Genomic DNA, 19,477 nt, shown 5'->3' on the forward strand with positions numbered 1-19,477 from the left:
AATTCAAAACCATCTTCGCCATGTGATATCCGAGATACATCTTTATTCGTTACTTTTTGTAAGACAAACATAAAGAAATAAAAAGTACACTGAAGCGTCAGACGTAAGTTCAATGCTTTAACGGTTTCTCATTTAATATATCAACGCTGGCGTTTATGCGACCAGCACAACCGATTTGTTGGATCGTAAACCACTACTCTTCGACCAGCCACCGCCTCTAACAACCCCCTTCCCCCCCCCGGATCCCCGGACTATATGTGATGTTACAAGTTATTTAACACATTTTTTCACACACACACAGATGGACATAGTATGTATGTTGACGGCGTTGAGAGCGAGCCATGCTTGCGAACAGCGACTAACGATTATGGATAAATGTACTTGTAAATGCATCGGTGTTATATCGTTTCCTCCCTTCACAAACACACATGCGCGAGCGAGCGCGCGCACACACACACACACACACACACACACACATACACTGATACATTTACAGCTGCACAACATACAATGTATATATTTTCTCTTGCAACAAATGTATAATGTAACCTACGTAAACTACACTTACAAATGCATTCAAATCGTTACTCGCCGCCGCGAACGCACTTCGCATCTCAACGTCGCGACGTATAATAACGGGAAACGATCGGGAACAGCGCCCGGAGGAGCAACGCGGCTGCACCGGAGAAGCGCGCGCGAATCGAACGAATGTAGGCAACTGTGCGCTCAGGTCCGGTCGCATCGCATTGGCAAGTCGGACACTGATCCCGCTTTCCGCTCGTACAATGTTATTATAACGTTCGGATAATATCGTGTGGAGGAAGATGCTATCCAATGTGATGCGATAATTCCCTGACTCGTACGTGTGTGATCTTTTGCATTCAGTAACACAGCGCGAGATTTATTTCGAATGATTGTTGTACAGGTTCGAAAAAATTATAATGTGCGCGATACAATCATTGCGACAGAACACTCTCCCAATAACGATTTGTTTTCTCTTCGTCGCGAGAATAATAGGCGCAAGCTACAGTCGGTAATTGAAAATCGTAAGCGAAAACCTTGTGTGGGAAGCGCGGAAACGAAAATGTAATTATGCGAACGAACGCAAGAGAACGCAAGAGTAATGACCGAGCGACCGCCTAGTACTTTTGAATCGACTTTCTACCGGTGTGCCGCTGGACATTTCTTTTTTCCTTTAAACATAACATAAATGAGCAACTCTTTTCTCTTGTTTTTTTTCTTTTTCTTTTTTTCTTCAAATCAAGCCCCTTATCGGATCTCTTGTAAGCACACACACCCGTAACGAGCAGCTCTATTAATGTAGACCACTACCGTTCGTGTTTATAGCGTTTATTATGAACATTCGAGTAACGCAATGTCTGGAGTCTGTGTCTGCGATCGAACGATGGCATGTGACGGCAGAGGACAGGCCAAAAAAACACACGGGGACGGTGGGGATACACTGAGGTATACAATAAGATGAAGGCTGTTCAGATTAGTTTTCCCAGCAAGTAGCCGACTATAACCATGGCGATGGCGATGAGGACACTAGTTGATGTCGGAGATAACTGGCTATTGCTGTGCGAGGTTAGACCTCTAGCTGCTGCAAGGTTACCGTCGTTACCCAGTGCCACGTTTCGCCACTTCATTAAATCTTCCTGCGGACAGACGCGCATCGCCACCTTAACAAATTTGTTGTTGATCGGTTTTCGACAATACGAAGATGAATGGAAATTGAAAATCGGCGATTTCATGTGTCTTCAGTCGAAATATTTCAGGAGATTTGGCGAATTGCAGGTTGAATAATTAAAGTCAGGTAAAGGTAAAGATAAAAGTTTTCTCCTTGCTCGCAAGTACGCAATATATATTGCTGAAATATGCTTGTGTAACGTTGACACTCACCCTAAGTTGAAGATTTTCCTGCCTAAGAGTGCTTTCTTCTACCCTAAGCTGATTAACCTCTTGTGCTGCCTTTAACAATTTCTCTTCTGTTTCACCAAGCACCTGAAACGTGAATAAGCAGTTTGTCAGTATTACGAGTGATCACTTCTTGTATTCTCAAATCGACACAGTTTATTACACTCTTACCTTCGGTGATGATTTGACTGAATCGCCAACTGCCTTGTTCTTCCCGTTAGTCGTATTGGAATCTGCCTTGGTTGTTGTAGAAGTTGCAGTTGTTTTAGCCGTGGTGGTATTGGTCACGGGATTCTCAAAGACGCATTTCAGTTTAGAGTCCATTAACTGATCTGGATTTATGTCCTTCCACTTTAAAAAGAAATCTAATTGATTAAAAGGCTCATTATTGAAGCAAAGCTGAAGCGAATACTGGGATAATCTTATTTGTTAATACAGTTTTCGCCGCCGATATTAACTCTTACTAATTATTCCACATTACTTACCACATCGATTGGATATTCGTCATCATCATCATCTGGCGCTATTACAGTCTGCACCATAAATTTGTGTTTATTTTTCTCCGCCGGATCAAAATCATATGGTTGTAAGCATACTGTAATCGAAACAATATGATATCTAATTTCGAGAAACATTTCTGAATTTTTATCCGTATAAATAACAGAGATATAAAAAGATCACTATAGTAAATTATCGTGGAAGTGTAAAGATAACATTTGTATATCACGTGATGCAAAACTGACCCGCTATTTCGGTAACATCCTTTGGCTTGAGGGCTCCAGAATTTGGACGTACACAATATCTCTTTGGGGCAGTTGTCTTTATTTTAAAATATACTTTGTGAGTCGTTGGGTTGATTAGTTTTATATAAGACGTGACAGGTCCTCCCGTAAATGGGCCTGCAACAAAGTAAGCAATGTAGCAAAGTAAAAAACAATTTACTAATAGGTTGAAATTATGTAACGCGCGGTGTACACTTGTACACACACGCAAAATTCAAGTAAATTATATACATGCAAAATTCAAGAGTCAGAGAGAGAGAGAGAGAGAGAGAGAGAGGAACTTCTTCTTGTGTCTTGTTGTATCTATTACAAAAACTCATAAGAATCAAGAGGTATACAATTGTCCTTGTGAATACAATAAAGCAAACGCTTGAAATCGAGCAAAACATTAGAAACGCAAAGAGCATGAATACTTCTATGATCAATGACGATGCTAATTTATTTACAAGCGATAAGAACGGATATGACAAATCGTCGTGTTTTAAACACGCAATCAATGGTCAATTATAAATTTAGCAAATTATCTTTTTTTCATGTGTTGTAAAAGTCAAATCTGTCTTCGAAATTCCTATCATTATTTAAATGTGTATAATTTCTTTGAAATTCCTATCTTTATCCATTTCTTTGAAATTTCTTTCTTTACCTATTTCAGTCTTTGAAAAAGGATTCTGAATGTTATCTAAGTCATTATATCGTAATATTGTACAATTGCTAAATATATTATTCAAATGTAATCATACAGTAGTTAGTTATCACGCAGGTCCTTCTGAGATCATAAAATATGAGATCGATGAGATATTGCTTAATCAATTGTAATATACAGCAATTGTGGACGGCTCGACTTTAAATGTCACTCGCCTTTCATACCTCGCAAATAAACAGTTCTTACAAAGCTGCACGCCTATTTGTATAAACGCATGCAAATTCAATCGGGGCATTCGCTCGACGCGTGTACGATTCAATCTAACATATCAAAGAGCGAGAGAGAAAAAAAAAGAATCAATTCGAGGGCAGGTCGATCGGAAATTCGCGACGCGATTACGTGCGGCGAGCTTTCGGCTCGAATGTGTGTGTTTGATAAGGATAACGTCGAACGCGCTTTTTAACAGCGGTACGTTCCTCGCACGACTCGATCGCGCACGCATAACTATTTTTATTTCGCCGCTTTTTCGCACGTGCGCGACAAGATGGTCACAGTCGAAGGACGTTACACGGCCACCTGATACCTAAACGCGATCTAGAAGAGCCAGAGGAAGAACGTGGTAAACAGACGCGACTGCGTGATGTGCCGTATGTACTCGACGTGTACACTCGTCGAAAGAAGCTCATTATCCGCACGCATTATAGTTGTACAAAATTTGCACATGCAAGCATCCGTTATCGTTTTAGTCGTCGTCGTCGTCGTCGTCGTCGTCGTTCGACGCGGAGACGTTTCCGAGGAAAAACACGTGACCTCGATGAATAATGTACGCAACGGGCGCGAGAATTAAAGTCCTACGTAATTCGCGATTAATATTAATAATTAATAGGAGGCGCGGGGAAGGGGGAGAGAAAAAATCGCTCAGCGAGCGATGTCAAAAGAATCGAAATCTGTCGCTGGCCGTTATTATTTCATGACGAAGCATAAATCTAACGAGCTTCTTATAGATTAGCCTACCGTATACGGCGCGCGCGAGAGAGAGAAAGAGGTGAGCAACAGAGGAGGGAGAGGGGGGAAAGATAGAGAGAGAGAGAGAGAGAGAGAGAGAGAGAGAGAGAAGTGGAGCAGCGGTGTAAATTCAAGGAAACTGCCGATGGATATATTTCTGTCGCTTTCGTCGACGGTCACCGATCGACGAGGAAAGCGTGACCGTCGTCGGCGCCGATCGATCGACGCCGCTATTCCTACATTTTCCAAAACGATCGCGTATTGACCAACTGTTCCCCCGATCGTTCTTTCTTTCTCTCTCTCTCTCTCTCTCTCTCTTTCTCTCGCTCGCTCGCTTGCTTGCTCGCTCGTATTCCGCTCGACGATTATCTACTCTGTCGTGGGAAGTCGCGCAAAACGCCGACGCGAGAACGAGCAGAGGGCGCGAGCTAACGACTCGCGATTCTCGGCGATTTGTGCTCGCATGCACCCGTAACAAAGCGAAATTCCGTCGACACGCCACAGTGAATCCGGGGAGAATCGAAGATCGTTGGCTTCTCTCTCTCTCTCTCTCTCTCTCATCCCAGCGCCTTCTCTTTCTCTTTCTCTCTCTCTCTCTCGTACAAGCCAATCGCTCGCCCTCACTCACTTCCTCATCTTTATCTCTTTTCCACGATCACTCGCACCAACTTTGACAGCGCATTGACGTACGGACGCAGATAGGGTTAGGTATGAGTTGGCGACGTTGCACGATGCCGAGGAAGCGCGCGACCTCGGACTCGAGCTCCAAGTTCGTCGCGGCACGGTGCACAGGTTGTCACATTGAGTCGCGCCGTGCCGACAGCGAGAAACGAGCGAACGAGCGTGCCAGAACGAGTGTGCCAACGAACGTACATACGGCCGGGCGGGCGGGTGAAGCGACCTTACGTCATCTTTACACACGCAGAGCGCCGAGTTGCTCCGTGTGCAAACTCGTCGAAAGCGAATGTCGTGCCTGCGAGAGCGGCATAAACGGCATCGCGCGTTCGCGACGCGACGTTAACGAAGACATGACGTTGAAACACACGACGCGAAAACAGCTCTTTTCTCTCCCTCTCACTCTTTCTTTCTTTGCTCCTCTCGCTCTCTCTCTCTCTCTCTCTCTCTCTCTCTCTCTCTCTCTCTCTCACCCTCTCTCTTTCTCGTTCACTCTCTATCTCTATCTATCCTATGTAACTCTCGTAGTGTCTCAGCGTACCCCTGAACCGTAGCTCGCCCTGTGGCTCGATAATTAAAACTTGCTCGGGCTTCGCCATCCTGGCTGCCAGGCCAAAAGTGACTTCTCGATGAACAATTCACGTCGCCGTTCGTGTCTTCCTTTCTTCCTTCCTTCCTTCCTTCCTTCCTTCCTGCCTGCCTGCCTGTCTGCCTGCCTGCCTGCCTGCCTCCTCCACCTCCACCGCCGCCGCCGCCGCCGCCGCCGCCACCACCACCTCCTCCTCTTCGCGTCCGCTGAAGCGCACCAACGGTTGACGCCGCGTCGGGCGGCCGTGTATTGACAAGTTTGTCCCGGTAGATCGCTCGCGACTCCCCGCTCGGCTACGTCGACCGTGTCGTGTCGTTTCGTGCCGTGCCGTGCCGTATCCTCCTCCAGATTCCGTTGGACTGATTCTGATTCGCGGCCCGCGCCGAATACGCATGCGTCACAGCGGAAATGAACAGAGGCGCAGAGAGACCGCGTTACGTCACGGCTGCCGCTCGGTAATGGTGCATTTACACTGCGCTCTCGTTGCACCGACGTACACGACCCGTCGGCCGTGCAACAGCGGCAGAAATTGTCTTCAGTTGACGAGAGTTGTCACGAGGAGGCGATTTTTTCTAATTAATGTTGGATTATCACATGGACACGAGACTATGGTCCGAATCGTGCCCAATGGTTTGTCCGCACTTGCACTTTTTGCACTTTGTGCCCTGCTGTGTACTTTGTTTTCCCTCTGCTGTTAGCCGAGCCAGAGGAAGAGACAGGTGATGTTGAAACAAAAGAATCCATACATCTTACAATCGATTACATTTAAAAATCATCGAAGGTGATAATATCCACAATCTAATAATCTAAGACAAATTTTACGACGTTGTTAATTTTTTTTTAGGAAAATTCAAACCCAAGTTCTGCAAAAATGAACAAACCTATGTAACGATTCTAGTACCATCGAATAAAAACTATCGTCTAGGGAATAATCAAGGTGAGAAAACATTATACCGATTATCGATTTTGTTAGATAATGATAATCGATGTCAAAATAATCGAGGTAATATTATTCATCTCTGCTTTTTCAATGGAGGTCAGGTGCGTATTGAATAATTAATAGTTCGTTAACAATACAACAAAACATTCAACTATAGGATAAATACATTTTAATATCATTTTATTGAATTAAACCAGTAGATATTGTTTGGCACGTTTCCAGATTTTTAAAATTAAACTTAATACCTTCCTATGAATATGAATTAATGTTTATTGCAACTATCTTCTGTTGACATTTTTTATTATTCGAAATTATGGAAACTTGTGAAATATCTAAAATATTAAAGAATAAATTAATACTATTACATACTTTTACACACACATATGTATATGTTAAAAAAAATAACATGTTTTTACAAGGACAATATTGCATCTATCTATTGTTTATCTATGAACATAGCTGAGTAGTAAAATGGACAATATATGGGATTCAGCAACTTGAACAATGTCTACCTTACAATTAACAAGTGACTTGGAGTATCTTTAGTTCAATAAGGCAGATTTCAATTAATGATAACCTTCAGTCTTTTTCATTAATTGCAAACATTAAAAGATATGTGAACTTATATGAATTTGTGAAAGACATTAATGTACAATTGAATAATATTTTTTATTTTGCGTACATTTTGCATTGATGCTTTAAAAATTTTACATGCACTATAAAACTTATAAGTACAGTACTTGCGAAGCAATATCTTCTGAGGTATATTTTTGTTATGCTCTTTAATTGTTTTGAATTATGATAAAGAATCATATTCAAGATATGAAGAAATAAATTGTATCATTTTTTACTAAAATAATTTTCTTTTCTAGGGATCAATCTTCTCTAGTTATGCAATGATAAACAAGTAGAACAAGCAATAGAAGATGAAGCCGCCTGCATACAATTGAAAGGCCTTATATAGCTTGGGCGATGTATACATTCCAGCAGTCCAGCAGAGTAGTTCGTCAATGGTATTAGTCCAACAGAATACTCAAATCAAACATAATTCACAACTTCAGTTATTTATTGTTAAGTTAGAGATATGGAATATACGCAAAATATGATTAAAATTAATATTCCATCATATATTAATATTTTCCAAATATCAAGGAAAATTAATATAAGTTCATCATGTTAAAATATCTTATTATTTTTAACCTTACTTGTATAAGGCTAAATATTGTGTAAACTATTTTAATTAAGATACGTATGACTCTTGATGATATAATTTTGTATTAAATCATATTATATTATATTAAGTCGTTTAATAATTACATTAAAACATCTAATGTAAATATAATATATAATATAGTCTAGTATAATGTTAGACACACATTGTACTTATAATTTATATTAAAACTGTAATTGTAACTCCGAATTGTATCAGATATTATAACATATATTTTGTAATATGATAATATTATCTATTAGAGATTGCGCTGTGTATTATTTTACAAGATATTACATTGCATACTATGATATAAGTATAATTTTATGTTATACATATAAGACCCTGGTAGCAGACTGACGTCAAATGACGTACTAATGACGTCTTAATGACGTTAGAGACGTCATTAGTACGTCATTTGACGTCAGTCTGCTACCTGGGGATTATATTACAATATAATCTAAATAAAAATTATTTGTATCCAAAATTGAGATTTTTCTAAAGTAATCTATTTGAGTAAATATTTCTGTTTAAGTAGTGGAAATCACTAACAAGCCAGATGATAAAAATGTTTTACTCGAATAAATAATACAAGATACAGATACTGTATTTACAATATTTAAATTCCGTAATATAAACTTGTTAAAACAACAATACAAGATATATTCAAAATTAACATTATTATTAAATTGTATATTAATGTCTTTTACAAATATAAGTTCTCATCTCTTTTTATACTTAAAATTAATGACAAACTAAAAGTTATAGAGATGAAGCCTATCTTGTTGAAATGAAAACGTTTACAATCGTTTCTTGTCTGCAAGGTAGATGTTTTTCAGGCGTCTGGCCTCTCGGTTATCTGGAAGAAATTCTTTCATTCTATTACTTGTTCAGCTTTATCCATGGAATAGTAATAGATGATATCCATGAATAGTAATAGATGAAATGTTGTCTGGAAACATTTGATTTAATAAAAGTTCTTGTATAATGCTTTCTTGTAATTTGAGAATATTTGGAAGAGACGATGAAAGGTAATTACGATAGATTTAAATTTACGATCGAATATTAGTTTAAATTTTAATGTTTTACATACATGTATAATCAATTGGATTTTAACTTTAACTCTACTTCAATCGCACTTTTCTAGTTGACTGTACATATCCCAACAGTTCCAATATAGTTCCAATGTTTCAATATAGTTACAATATGCAACAAGACAGTAAAAAGAAAAAATTCTCCAACTTTACACATAACACTTCAGACAATTTTGATACGCAAAATATTAAAATAAACAAAATAAAAGAAACACATCTTAATCAATATATTGATATTATCTGAGGGCATCGGTAAAAACATTTTTGCTCCAAAGATACTGACGTCACGTGACCATGAGCGGCAGTTATATTGCGACTTCGGCGTCGCGTCGCAAACATTTCGCGTTCGTCGCCTTTTTTCGTCAGTCGAAAGAAGATTTGGTGTGTCAACAAAAGTCGGGGAGTGTCGAATTGAGCGAGGAGTGATCGTTCTGCTGAAAAATTGGCTTGCGAGACACTAGGAAAGACGATGTTCCAAGATATTCTGGGCCGATGTCCGTTGCACAGCGTCGATTATTGGCAGACCCCCCGTATTTCCGAGAAAAATGGGACGAGTACATTCGTTTGTATTCGCCGAAGCGTACGCTTCGAGTTTTCGCCAAAATATCGTTGAATCAAACGCGATCGCTCTCGGTCACTGCTGTTATGCCCGCGATTGTGCTCGAATCTAGCAGAGTGAGTAAGCATATCGCTGAAGCTATTGAGATATTTGCATCACGTGACCATACGAAGCAGTTACGTTTCGTTCGCGAGTACTTCGGCGTCGTGTCGCGAACGCTCCGCGTTCGTCGCCTCTTTTCACCGGTCGAAAGAGGCTACTTCGTACGTATCAACGAACGAGTCGGGAGTGCCGAGTTGAATAACGGGCGATCGTTCTGGTGCAAAAATCAACCTATCGTAGCACGACTTAGGATTATATCTGACGATTCTCGGAAAGACCGCGGTGTCGATTGGGTGACGTAGGTTATCCGATGCTTCCACCGGTATCGTCTTCGCACTTTCGGGAGTGGAAAAGTGGAAGGAGTGCACTCCTATTACTATTCGCCGAAGCGTACGCTTCGAGATTAAGTGCAAACGTCTTCGGATTAAACGCGACTTCGCTCTCGATCATTGGCATTACGTTCGCGATCGTACGCGAGAGTCTAAACGAAGTGAACAAAGTGAACATCGCTCGAGATATTGAGATACTTGCGTCACGTGACCATACGCGGCAGTTTCATGTCGTTCGCCATTGAGCGTCGTCGTGTTTCGTCGCGATCGCTCCGTGTTCGCGTCGCGTCGCGTCTCTTTGGCGATCTAAAGCGGCTTTTGCGCGTAGTCGGGTGACGGGCGATAGTTTTGGCGCAAAAGTCAGTCCGCGGGAATGCGCGATTAACGACAAAGTGTCGCGATACTCGGAATCGTCGCGGAGCATAGTCGGGAATAGTCGAAGGGTGCCACACACGTGCGAGTGAGGAGCGAAGCGAAGCGAAGCGCTTGCTTCGTAGCCTTGCCGGTTCGCTCGTGTTATATTTTCGCGCCTCGCCATTCCGTGTTTCTCGGTCGCGTCAGTGTGCACTTGGTCCACGTGAGAGGTTACCGTCGGTACGGGAGCTCTCGCGCCCAACGGTGCGACGTGCGCCGTTCAAATTCGCCCGCAAGATGTCGGACGGACGGGCGTCGTGTAGATGCTGCCATCTCGCGGGACGACGACGCGTGACGGAAGCGTGACGCGGGCCAGCGTGCGTGGAAGTTTCGAAAACGGGGCCCCTCGAGAGATTCGAATGCGCGTCGAGGCTCGAGGTAAGTGGCCGCCGCGCTGTGCTGCGCCGTGCGCTTTGTAACGCGAGGTGGGTTAACCTGAAAATGGCCGAAACGTGCGACTCGGTGGTGTCAAGTGCGGTGACCGGTGCCGCGTCCTCCCACGGACAGTCGACACTTCCGGAATCGGTGGCCCAGGGGGACGAGGAGGCCGCCTCCGGCCGTCCCGGTACGTAGCCCCCCGAAAAGCAGCGTGCAGCGCGCGCTCCAGTTCGTAACCCGTTTTATTCAAATGCGCGAGTGCCAAGCGCGGCCATGCAACAAGTGGCACGGAGCGCTCTTGCATGCCGGACAGGCGCGTATCGCGGCGCCCTGGTGCCCTGGCGCCCTGGCGCCCCCCGCTGCTCTCGCGAGCAGCTCTCGTGGGTCTCGGCTGGGCTTGAGTCTGCGTGTATAGGTTAGAAACCTCGTCTTTTGTCCTCTGGCGATGGCGAATACGGCGCAAACGAGATTGCGATGGTATCTCTCGTGCACTCGTGCTTTGTTAATGGCTGGCTCGATGGCTCGTTTCAAACCGCTCGCTCAGCGATGCGATATCGCCTGTCCGGTGTAGTCAATGATTGCGTATCAATGTGTGATTTGGGGCTTGACTGTCCCTGCCTTTTTGTCATTTAACGAAGGGAGCAGGAGCTTATGACTATTATTGTTGAATCATCAATTCCGATAATTGGACGGGGTAAATAGAGGGTATTGGCTACGTAAATAGCTTTCGGCTGAATATCGCGATCTTCGTTTGACAGATTGATGCGTGTGTTTGGGAAATATCACGATGTTAAAACGGGGCAGATTGTTCGGTGATGTATGATGTTTACGATTGCTGTAGGATCGTGATTGCTTTTTCACGTCTTCTTTGTGTTCGACTACACGTACGGGATCAGCTGTCGAGTGTTACCATCCTGATGGAAAGATTATTGCTAGGCAGGTGATTGAGAAATGTCTATCTGAATCAGGCGCTGTGACACAACCAGCGCAGCACGATGTGGTCGATCGTAATCGATCAAGTATCGTTATCTCGAGTGTGCTGTGCAATGATGTAGAGCCGTGTAATCTTTGGAAAGTTCACCATATATTCACGCGATTCATCAATTTATTTATTTATCTTATTTTTCTTATATTCTTCCTCAAAATGTGACTTTTATAATTCGATCAACTGCACTATTTCTTCCGCCCAGCGGAGAATTTGTGCTTAAATAAATAAACAAAGATCGCGCTGCAGACCGTTCTCGAACGTTCTCAACGTAATATTTTATTTTTCATCGGAGCATTACTCCTTCGTCCGCGGAAACGTTGTCTGTTAACCGTTCAGGGATAGCAAACCTTGCGAGTCTGGTTTTCCTTTCTCCGCCGAGACATTTCTTACGTAGTCCGCGAAATATTCTACGCGCTCCCTGCGTGTCTGATGTCACAAATGAATCAGACGGGGATATACGTTCCGCCGTAAAAGAGAGATATAAAAAAAAAAAATGTAACGAGTTTCTCTCTCGGCAAGTCGTGTTGGACTTGTTGCGCACCGTCTCGCCTTCCTTTATTTTGGCATCGGTATTTTTGCGGTTTCCTCAAGCGCTATCGCGCGGCCATTGTCGCAAACCACTTATGCACTTGTGCTTATTGTTACACACGCACTTGTGACAAATTACGACGATGCATTTTGCGAATTATTGCTTATTGTTAACGTTCCCTCCAGGACGAGGTTTCTGCAGCGGCGATCGCGAGGTTTCATGCTTTGCGCGCGATTATATCGACGCTGGATAACATTTTTAAAGTGATCTTGTCTGATTTTGCCGAGATTACAATGCGTACGCATAACGCGCGTGAAAACATTATTTGCGTACGTATATCGTACGGAGAAAAATATCTTTATTTATCACGTGTCAGATAGACGTGGCGGTTGGTATTATCACGACTGCAATTGCCAACCGTTACGATGGTAACACGCGTTGCACAAATATTTTACGAAATATTTTCTCTCTGTCAACAATCCCGAGACCGTGTTACGGGAACGAAAAATAATTGCAAATACTAATGTTCAAATGCATATCACCATAAAGATTGTTGATACTTGTTTACTCTTATGATACACGCGATCCTTCACAGAGGACGCTATGCGAAGCCAATTCCGCGAGGATTAGTGCCGTCTCATAAATCTTGAATAATGTTTCCGCGTTACATTCGAGAGTTGTGTTACGCGAACATTTACATAATTTCCATTAAGCCTGCGAGTTAAAAAACAATGCATAAATTTACATGCAGAATGTTATATTCGATATGCTTGCATTAGTCCGAATTTATTAGCAGATTAACGGCAATGTTTCGTAAAACATCCGCGACTTTAGTCGCGAGAACAATCCGCCCGCTTGATCGTTCGTATTCGAGCCATTATCGGTCTAAATTTAATATTTTTTTTTTTTTCCAAACGACAGGATGCTACGTGACCGCGCGCGAACGTTTTACAAGCTGGGGTGCCTCGCATCCCAGCTTTTAATTTGCGGACACTTGTGCGTCGCTTATGCTGAAAAGCTCCTTGTGTATTTGCAGTGGAGGAGGATACGAAGACCGTGACGACAAGCGAGACCACGGAGAACGAGCAGACCAAGACGCAAAGTAACGGCGATACCGGTGAGTCGCAGTCCTACATCGTGATGACGTTGTTATTTAATGAGGTTTGCGAAAATATCCTCAGCCGACGTCGATTCCGCGTTCCTTATTGACCACACGATCCGACGACGGATCGCCCTAAAATTACACCCGATAACGAATCTCGGGGGGATATCTCGAATTAGATCTTCAATTCCGCGGTTATTCGCGGATTAAGTGGATCGTCAGCGGCACGTAGCTGTGAAGAAGAAATCTTCCTTCGAAAGCTGCTCCGACTTCGCACTTATTAACTGCGATCAAATCGCCTCCGAATCTTTTGAGAAACGTTATAAAAAACTCTCCGTCAATGAGCTGCGCTCATTATCGAGAACAGCTCCAGCGGCTCAAAAGAAACACATCCGAGAGTGCAAACGTCGGAAGAAATCCCTAATAAGATCTTTCATCCGGCGCATCTTACTTGATGGTCCAGTGGATCGCGCTGTAGATATTCAACGGAGGAAAAGAGAGAGGAGATAGAGAGGGAGGGGAGGGGCACACGGCGCGGTGCGCGTCTATTCGCGGATATTCTACCCACGCGGTAAATTGGATCGTGTTCGGTAAGGAGCGCTCGGCGGAGAGAATCCAGAATTTTATGGAGGATCTCCTCAAATATCTGTCTTTGCGAATATTCCGGCGGAAATTCCGGAATCCGGGGCGAAAGAGCTCGCCGCTCGCTGTTAATGATGAAATACCTATTTTCCTGAATTCGGCGAGAGCGGGAAGAATGGCGCTCAGGGAATGTTCGCGATTTATCGGTAGCTTTTGTCAAAGACGAGACAGTACCAGCAGGAGCTCGGGCACGAGGCGCTTCCTCCAGGAGACGGTCTCCATTCGCGCCGTTCGCGCGATTACGCTCGCTTGTCATTCGTCGTTATTATTCGCGCGGGATTCGTCCGCTTCCCGACAGGGGAATCACTCTCTCTCTCTCTCTCTCTCTCTCTCGCTCTCTCCTCCATCTCTCTCCCTCTGCTCCTTTCCATACCCGCAAATCCCATCATAAATTCAACTTGCCATCGCGAGTTACTCTCGCGTGTTCCACCCTTCGGGCAGCCTCGAGGAGACACACCTTGGGGTAAGGCGAGCGACACGGTTCTGATTTCAGGAACTTGGGCTCCGCGGCAGTCGATAAGTAATGTCGAGGGGGCGAAACGCAGGGGCGTCGAAGCGCTCGTAAATTACGTCGGCGCCGGTCGATTACTTTTCCATGCCGAAAGGACGACCTTGGCCCTGATCTGGCCCTCGCAGGCCGAAAGAGCCCGCGCGCGCTTAGGCAATCTTGTTTAACTCCTCGCGATTGACGCGTCGCGGAAGTAGACTCGCGTGCCGCACGCGATCGGCCGGAAGTATCGGGCTGTTACGTCACACCGATAAGAGGATTACGCGACATTCCGATGAGTCCACGGCTGATTGAATATCCCGAGAGCAACACCTGAGAGCTCGTATTACGATCGCGTTATCGAAGTCAAGTCCGAGACAAACGTCTCGCAGCCGAAATAATCTCGCTCACATTAGCTTCGCAGGAGGCGACCGTCGACACTCGTTTCAGCCGCGTCGTATTTTTCAAAAGCTACGCGGAGCAAAAAGTTCACGCGACTGTGAACGAAGCAGACGTGCGTTTCTTCCTCGGAACGGAAAGGAGACGGAATCTCGGCTTCTTGTCAACGAGATTCCGTTTGGAGAACCGGAAATCCCGTTTCCTTCGACTAAAGCGTGTTCGGCTCGTTATCGTCACGTTAACTCAGTTTCTCTCTTTTTGGACTACATAAATATCTGAAGAGCATTTTTCAGACGTCTAGAAGATATAGCCGGTTCTCTTAGATACCCCTGAAATATATTTTAGACACTCGTGTTGTCTGAAATACGGGAATATGAGGAAAAATGTATCCTGATTGAAAGTTGCTTCCGCTTGCTCCCTTTCCGTCGGTCTTTGATCGAGGTTTTTCCCTCTCTCTCTCTCTCTCTCTCTTTTTCCTCTTTTTTTAATTCAAAGCTTTTCCTTTGTTAAGCGACGATTAAAATTCGATTCACGCTAACGATACGTACGAGCGAGGTAACGTTGCAAATCGCGTTGAATCCCGCGCCGAATCAAGCGCAATCGCGCGCGCGCGCGCGCGCGTACAACGTCAGTGGAAAAAGTATTTTTATTCGCGACAGTCACACAGTATTCCAAATACCCCCGTTCGGGAGACACGCTCTCTCCTCACGGCAAACTCACACACACACACACACACCGGGTGGCCGATATGCGTATTTCGAAGCCCGGTAGCGAAGCTTAAGCTTGCGCCGTTTGGCCGCCCTCGCTCTCCCTTTCTCCACTTGGGTTGGCCGACGCGCTGTCTCGCTCCGGCCTTTTCTCTCGCTCTCTCCCGGCGCCGAAGCTCGCTCTCCGTCGCGCCGGGTTGCTCCCTGGGTTCTCTCTCATCCCCAGTGCGCGCATCGAACCCGTCCTGGACGAAAGTCCTTCCCGCTCCGCTCCGTTCGCACGTATAGGACGCGCGCGCCGCGTGCTCACGTCGCCGTCGCCCATCGTCCGTCGTAGTCGCGATCGGTCGTTCGGGCTCTCGGTTTCCGGTTCACCTGTGAACGTTCTCGCGCGCGCGACAGCGGCGACGGCGGCGGCGGCGGCACGTCGATCTCGGCCGAGCCGCGCCGACGATCGCCTCGACGCGCCCGGATTTAGGGCGAGAGTTTGGTGCGTGGTGGTGTGGACGATGCTGGTGTGACCGAGGAAGCGCTCGTGATCGATCAGGTCGATTGAAAGAGGAGAGCGATCTCCCGAATCATCTCCCGATCGCCGATGGCGTCGACGATGACGGATCGGCGAGAGCGACGCTCGGCCGGCGTCTGAGGATATTGCAAGTGGTCGGTAAATATACGCGAGCGCGCTCGACTCAGCGATGGATCGCCGATCGAGTTGATCGATGTGTCCGGGATCTCGCGAGCCTCAAAAGTCGAAGCGTCGCTGGTGGCACATCCGCGAGCAGTGGCGAAAGCGCTCGTTCGTTCTGCCGTTCGCGTGCGACGGGACCGATCTCGCGAGCGAACGTCGTCGGCGGCGAGCTCGAGACGACGACGGGGAATCTCGTGCGACTTGAGTGAGACTTGAGTTCCGCGACACGACAGGTTGGGCTTCGTCGGAGTCGTCGACGCGCGCGATCGGTCCGGTCCTCAGGATCCTCGCGATCGCGGATGCTCGCCTTTCCGCGCCGGCTGGTTTCCGCGAGTTTTTCGCGCGCTTCCGACGCGCTTCTCAATGTGACCGTCTAATTAATTTCTTTTTGGACGCTTTTGGTCAATCGCATTCGAAGATGTGCATTTCGTGCTGTGCGATTTCTTCGTAGTCCGCATCGCGGTCTCGCGCACGGTTCATTAATTTTCCCAGCAATCTCTCTCTCTCTCTCTCTCTCTCTCTCTCTCTCTCTCTCTCTCTCTCTCTCTCTCTTTCTCTTTCTTTCTCTCTCTCGTCCGGCGATTGGACCATTCGAGCAGCGAGCGGTGAGTGAGAATAAAATTGAGTGCGCCCCGCGAGTGACTCGCGCGAATTGCTTTTGCGGGCGAGCAGATCGAGCGGAGAACGCGGATAGAAAGCGATCGACATTGTGCGACCGATAAATTGGAACAGTCAACTGCCGCACGTCAGATACCTCGGAAAGAGAGAATAGAGCTGTGTGAATTGAAGCTAAAACGTAGGGCACAATCGAAGATCGCTATTAGCATCGAATTTTCGATTTGCCTGAAGGGGGTGGTCCTTTCTCTCTCTCTCTCTCTCTCTCTCTCTCTCTCTCTCTCTCTCTCTCTCTCTCTCTCTCTCTCTCTCTCTCTCTCTCTCTCTCTCTCTCTTTCTCTCTCTCTCTCTCTCTCTCTCTCTCTCTCTCCGCCAACAAAGGCGCGGTTCAATTTCTCGTTGGACCCTTCCAGCTCGCGAACTATCGATCAACCGGCAGGCTTCAGCGTAGAAATAGCGACGTATTAATTTACACGTGTAGAAATGGGAACGTCGACCTCGGAGACGGCTCGCGCCGCTCTCGCGATTTTTATTTGATAAAGCGAAATAACGGATACGCGGCGCGGATCCGACGCGCGACATCGGAGTCGTGCGCGTAGAATTCATCGGACATTTCGTCGTCGAGAAGCACACGCGCGAAAATGGACACGGTGTAAATGAGATTGCTGTGTCGAAAAAGCGCGAACGTCAAGTATATCTTTTTGTAGAAAAGAAAAATATCGGCGAATACGGCATCGCGGAGGCTCATTTCCCGTTTCCGCTTCGATAACTCGGGCTAATCGGATAACATGTGCTAACGATAACGCGCAGTATTATTCATCCTAATAATGACGATGAGTGATTACGGAGCTCGAGCGAGACAACGAGAGAAAGAGAGAGAGAGAGAGAGAGAGAGAGAGAGAGAGAGGGAAAGAGGCGGGGGAATGTAACATTTATTTCGCGGGAAAGAGGTGTTTTGTCGCGGATATTTTTGCGCGGATTTGTAGGAGAATTTCCGCGAAGCCGCTGTGTACGAATGAACCTTTAATATTGCAAAATATCTCCCCGGCGCGTTTGCAATATATTTTCTGTTTCAGTGCCGGTTGCACGAAGCATCGGCTCGCCTCATGAATATTTATCGGCGATATCGTTTCAAATAATAATCTGAAATCGAAATTACGCGCTAATTATATGCATTGCGATTGATTCGCTCCCGCGCAATAACGGCCGCGGACAAACTCCCGGCGCCATCAAAGCCGGTCGCGCTTTCAATCGCCATATAATATGCGTCCGTTCGGTCAGGTAATTTGTATCGAGGTCAAACGTCGTTGCATCGAGCGCCGCGCTCGTTACGCACAAGTGTGTTCAATTCGAACGACCGCGATTTTCGCGAGATTGGGGCGAGAGGCGACGTGCGCGACCTGCGATTTTCCAGCCGCTTGCTCCTGACCGCGAGTGAAGGAAGGATAGGGGAGGAGAGGAAAGAGACATAAGGAAAAGAGGAAGAGAAAAGAAGAGAAACGAACGACGAAGTGGAGGAGGAGAGGAGGAGGTGAAGCATCGGTGGAGCGAGACCGCTGCCGATCGCTGCCGTTAACTCGAATGATTAACCTCGCGCGCTTTTACACCGCGGAGAAACCTATCGGCGCTTCGACTTTCTCCTCTCCCCCTCCCCTATCTCCCACCCCTCTGGCGGTACGAAGAGGGCAATCTTTTTCCGATTTCCAAGGCGCTACCGATCCATTGTCGTTTGGGTGCCCACTGCGCTCGGTCGCGATCACGGTGAAATGATATAACATCGTCAGGACGTGTAGCGCAGTCGACGTTGTCGTCGTCGTCGTCGTCGTCGTCGACCTCGGTGCCGTTAAAACGCGCGTCCCGGGTCATGTGAACGAGTCGTACGAGGAACGAGCGAACGAACGTACGTACGTACGTACGTACGTGCGCAGTTCTGACGGGAAGATTTGACGGACAGGCGGTCGGCCATCGCGCGGTAACGTCGCGGCTCGGTCGGGGTGCGACGTTGAATAAATTCCATCAGTGTGTCACCTCGGGAATAAGTCCTGCCACACGTGTGTCGCAGCGCGAAGACGAAGACGAGAAGACGAGCGCGCGTGGCGCGATTAGTGCGTGCGTGTGTGAGAGAGAGAGAGAGAGAGAGAGAGAAAGAGTGTGTGCGTCTGTGTACGTGTGTGCGCGTTGCGAAAACGTACGTCAGGTACGATGGATCGAGGCGCGTAAACGCGCGATCATCCATTTAAATCGACTGTTCGGAGCCTCGCCCCGGTAAAAGCGAACGACTCTGCTGTTATCGCCAACCTGTCGCTCTCGGAGGTAGTGAGCCTGCTGGGCCTCGCCGACGACGACGAGGTCCTCGCAGGCACGTCGGAGGAGAACAGGAAACGCGCCCTGTGGCAGTTCTACTCCACGGGGATGCTCACCCATAGCCACAGCGACGGAGAGTTCCCGATCTACTCGCAGGGTGAGTGCGAACATAGATTTTCTCGAGTGTGTGCTCGCGATCAAATTGTTCGTTTCTTTTTCTCGGATTCGCTCGCTCGTCGACTTCCGGGTCGGAATTCTCGTTTCTCGCATTTACCCTGCAAATCCCGTCGAACTCGACGAGGAATTCCGAGAATATATATAACGAGTTGTCGTGTTTTATTTGGACGATGCAAAAGTCACGCGTGATGAGCAAATGTAT

At 46.3% G+C, this 19,477-nt stretch overlaps 2 protein-coding genes and 1 long non-coding RNA gene across 8 annotated transcripts in view; 2 read left to right on the forward strand and 1 right to left on the reverse strand.

Annotated features, from left to right (window-relative positions):
- Positions 1 to 18: 18 nt before the first annotated feature.
- Vap33 (VAMP-associated protein 33kDa) lies at positions 19 to 5,757 on the reverse strand. Of its 2 annotated transcripts, none has more exons than XM_011151240.3 (6): positions 5,564 to 5,757; positions 2,661 to 2,816; positions 2,403 to 2,512; positions 2,089 to 2,268; positions 1,903 to 2,004; positions 19 to 1,682 (listed from the first exon to the last, which is right to left on the reverse strand). In XM_011151240.3, the coding sequence occupies exons 1-6, from the start codon at positions 5,619 to 5,621 to the stop codon at positions 1,491 to 1,493; spliced, it is 798 nt and encodes a 265-aa protein (XP_011149542.1). In that variant the 5' UTR covers positions 5,622 to 5,757; the 3' UTR covers positions 19 to 1,490. The 2 variants fall into 2 exon arrangements, with proteins under 2 accessions (XP_011149542.1, XP_011149543.1); XM_011151241.3 differs by having other exon boundaries at positions 19 to 1,658; positions 5,564 to 5,756.
- A 76-nt stretch (positions 5,758 to 5,833) lies between these two features.
- LOC112589046 (uncharacterized) lies at positions 5,834 to 7,671 on the forward strand. 3 transcript variants are annotated; one of them, XR_003113220.1, is made up of 4 exons: positions 5,834 to 6,330; positions 6,456 to 6,548; positions 6,648 to 6,652; positions 7,424 to 7,671. It is a non-coding gene; the product is annotated as an uncharacterized LOC112589046 (long non-coding RNA). The 3 variants fall into 3 exon arrangements; XR_003113218.1 differs by lacking the exon at positions 6,648 to 6,652; XR_003113219.1 differs by lacking the exons at positions 5,834 to 6,330; positions 6,456 to 6,548 and having other exon boundaries at positions 6,558 to 6,652; positions 7,424 to 7,451.
- A 2,932-nt stretch (positions 7,672 to 10,603) lies between these two features.
- The window catches only part of LOC105189266 (phosphatase and actin regulator 4), a 354,456-nt gene continuing 345,582 nt past the window's right edge, over positions 10,604 to 19,477 (forward strand). The window contains exons 1-2 of one of the 3 annotated variants that reach the window (XM_025300902.1): positions 10,604 to 10,637; positions 13,191 to 13,271. In XM_025300902.1, the coding sequence (XP_025156687.1) occupies positions 10,619 to 10,637; positions 13,191 to 13,271 (100 nt within the window). In that variant the 5' untranslated portion in view covers positions 10,604 to 10,618. The other 2 variants (XM_025300901.1, XM_025300907.1) reach the window with 2 other exon arrangements.

Source organism: Harpegnathos saltator, unplaced genomic scaffold (assembly GCF_003227715.2).
Source record: "Harpegnathos saltator strain DR-91 unplaced genomic scaffold, Hsal_v8.6 scaffold39, whole genome shotgun sequence".
NCBI lineage: Eukaryota > Metazoa > Arthropoda > Insecta > Hymenoptera > Formicidae > Harpegnathos > Harpegnathos saltator.

Bases quoted from the DNA above. Each gene is read 5' to 3' on its own strand.
- Vap33 (XM_011151240.3), bottom strand. From the start codon at position 5,621: ATGGCGAAGCCCGAGCAAGTTTTAATTATCGAGCCACAGGGCGAGCTA. The intron at 2,817-5,563 runs GTACGCTGAGAC...ACTTTGTTGCAG, and splicing joins GGGCGAGCTACGGTTCAGGG to GCCCATTTACGGGAGGACCT. The intron at 2,269-2,402 runs GTAAGTAATGTG...TTCTTTTTAAAG, and splicing joins ACGAATATCCAATCGATGTG to TGGAAGGACATAAATCCAGA.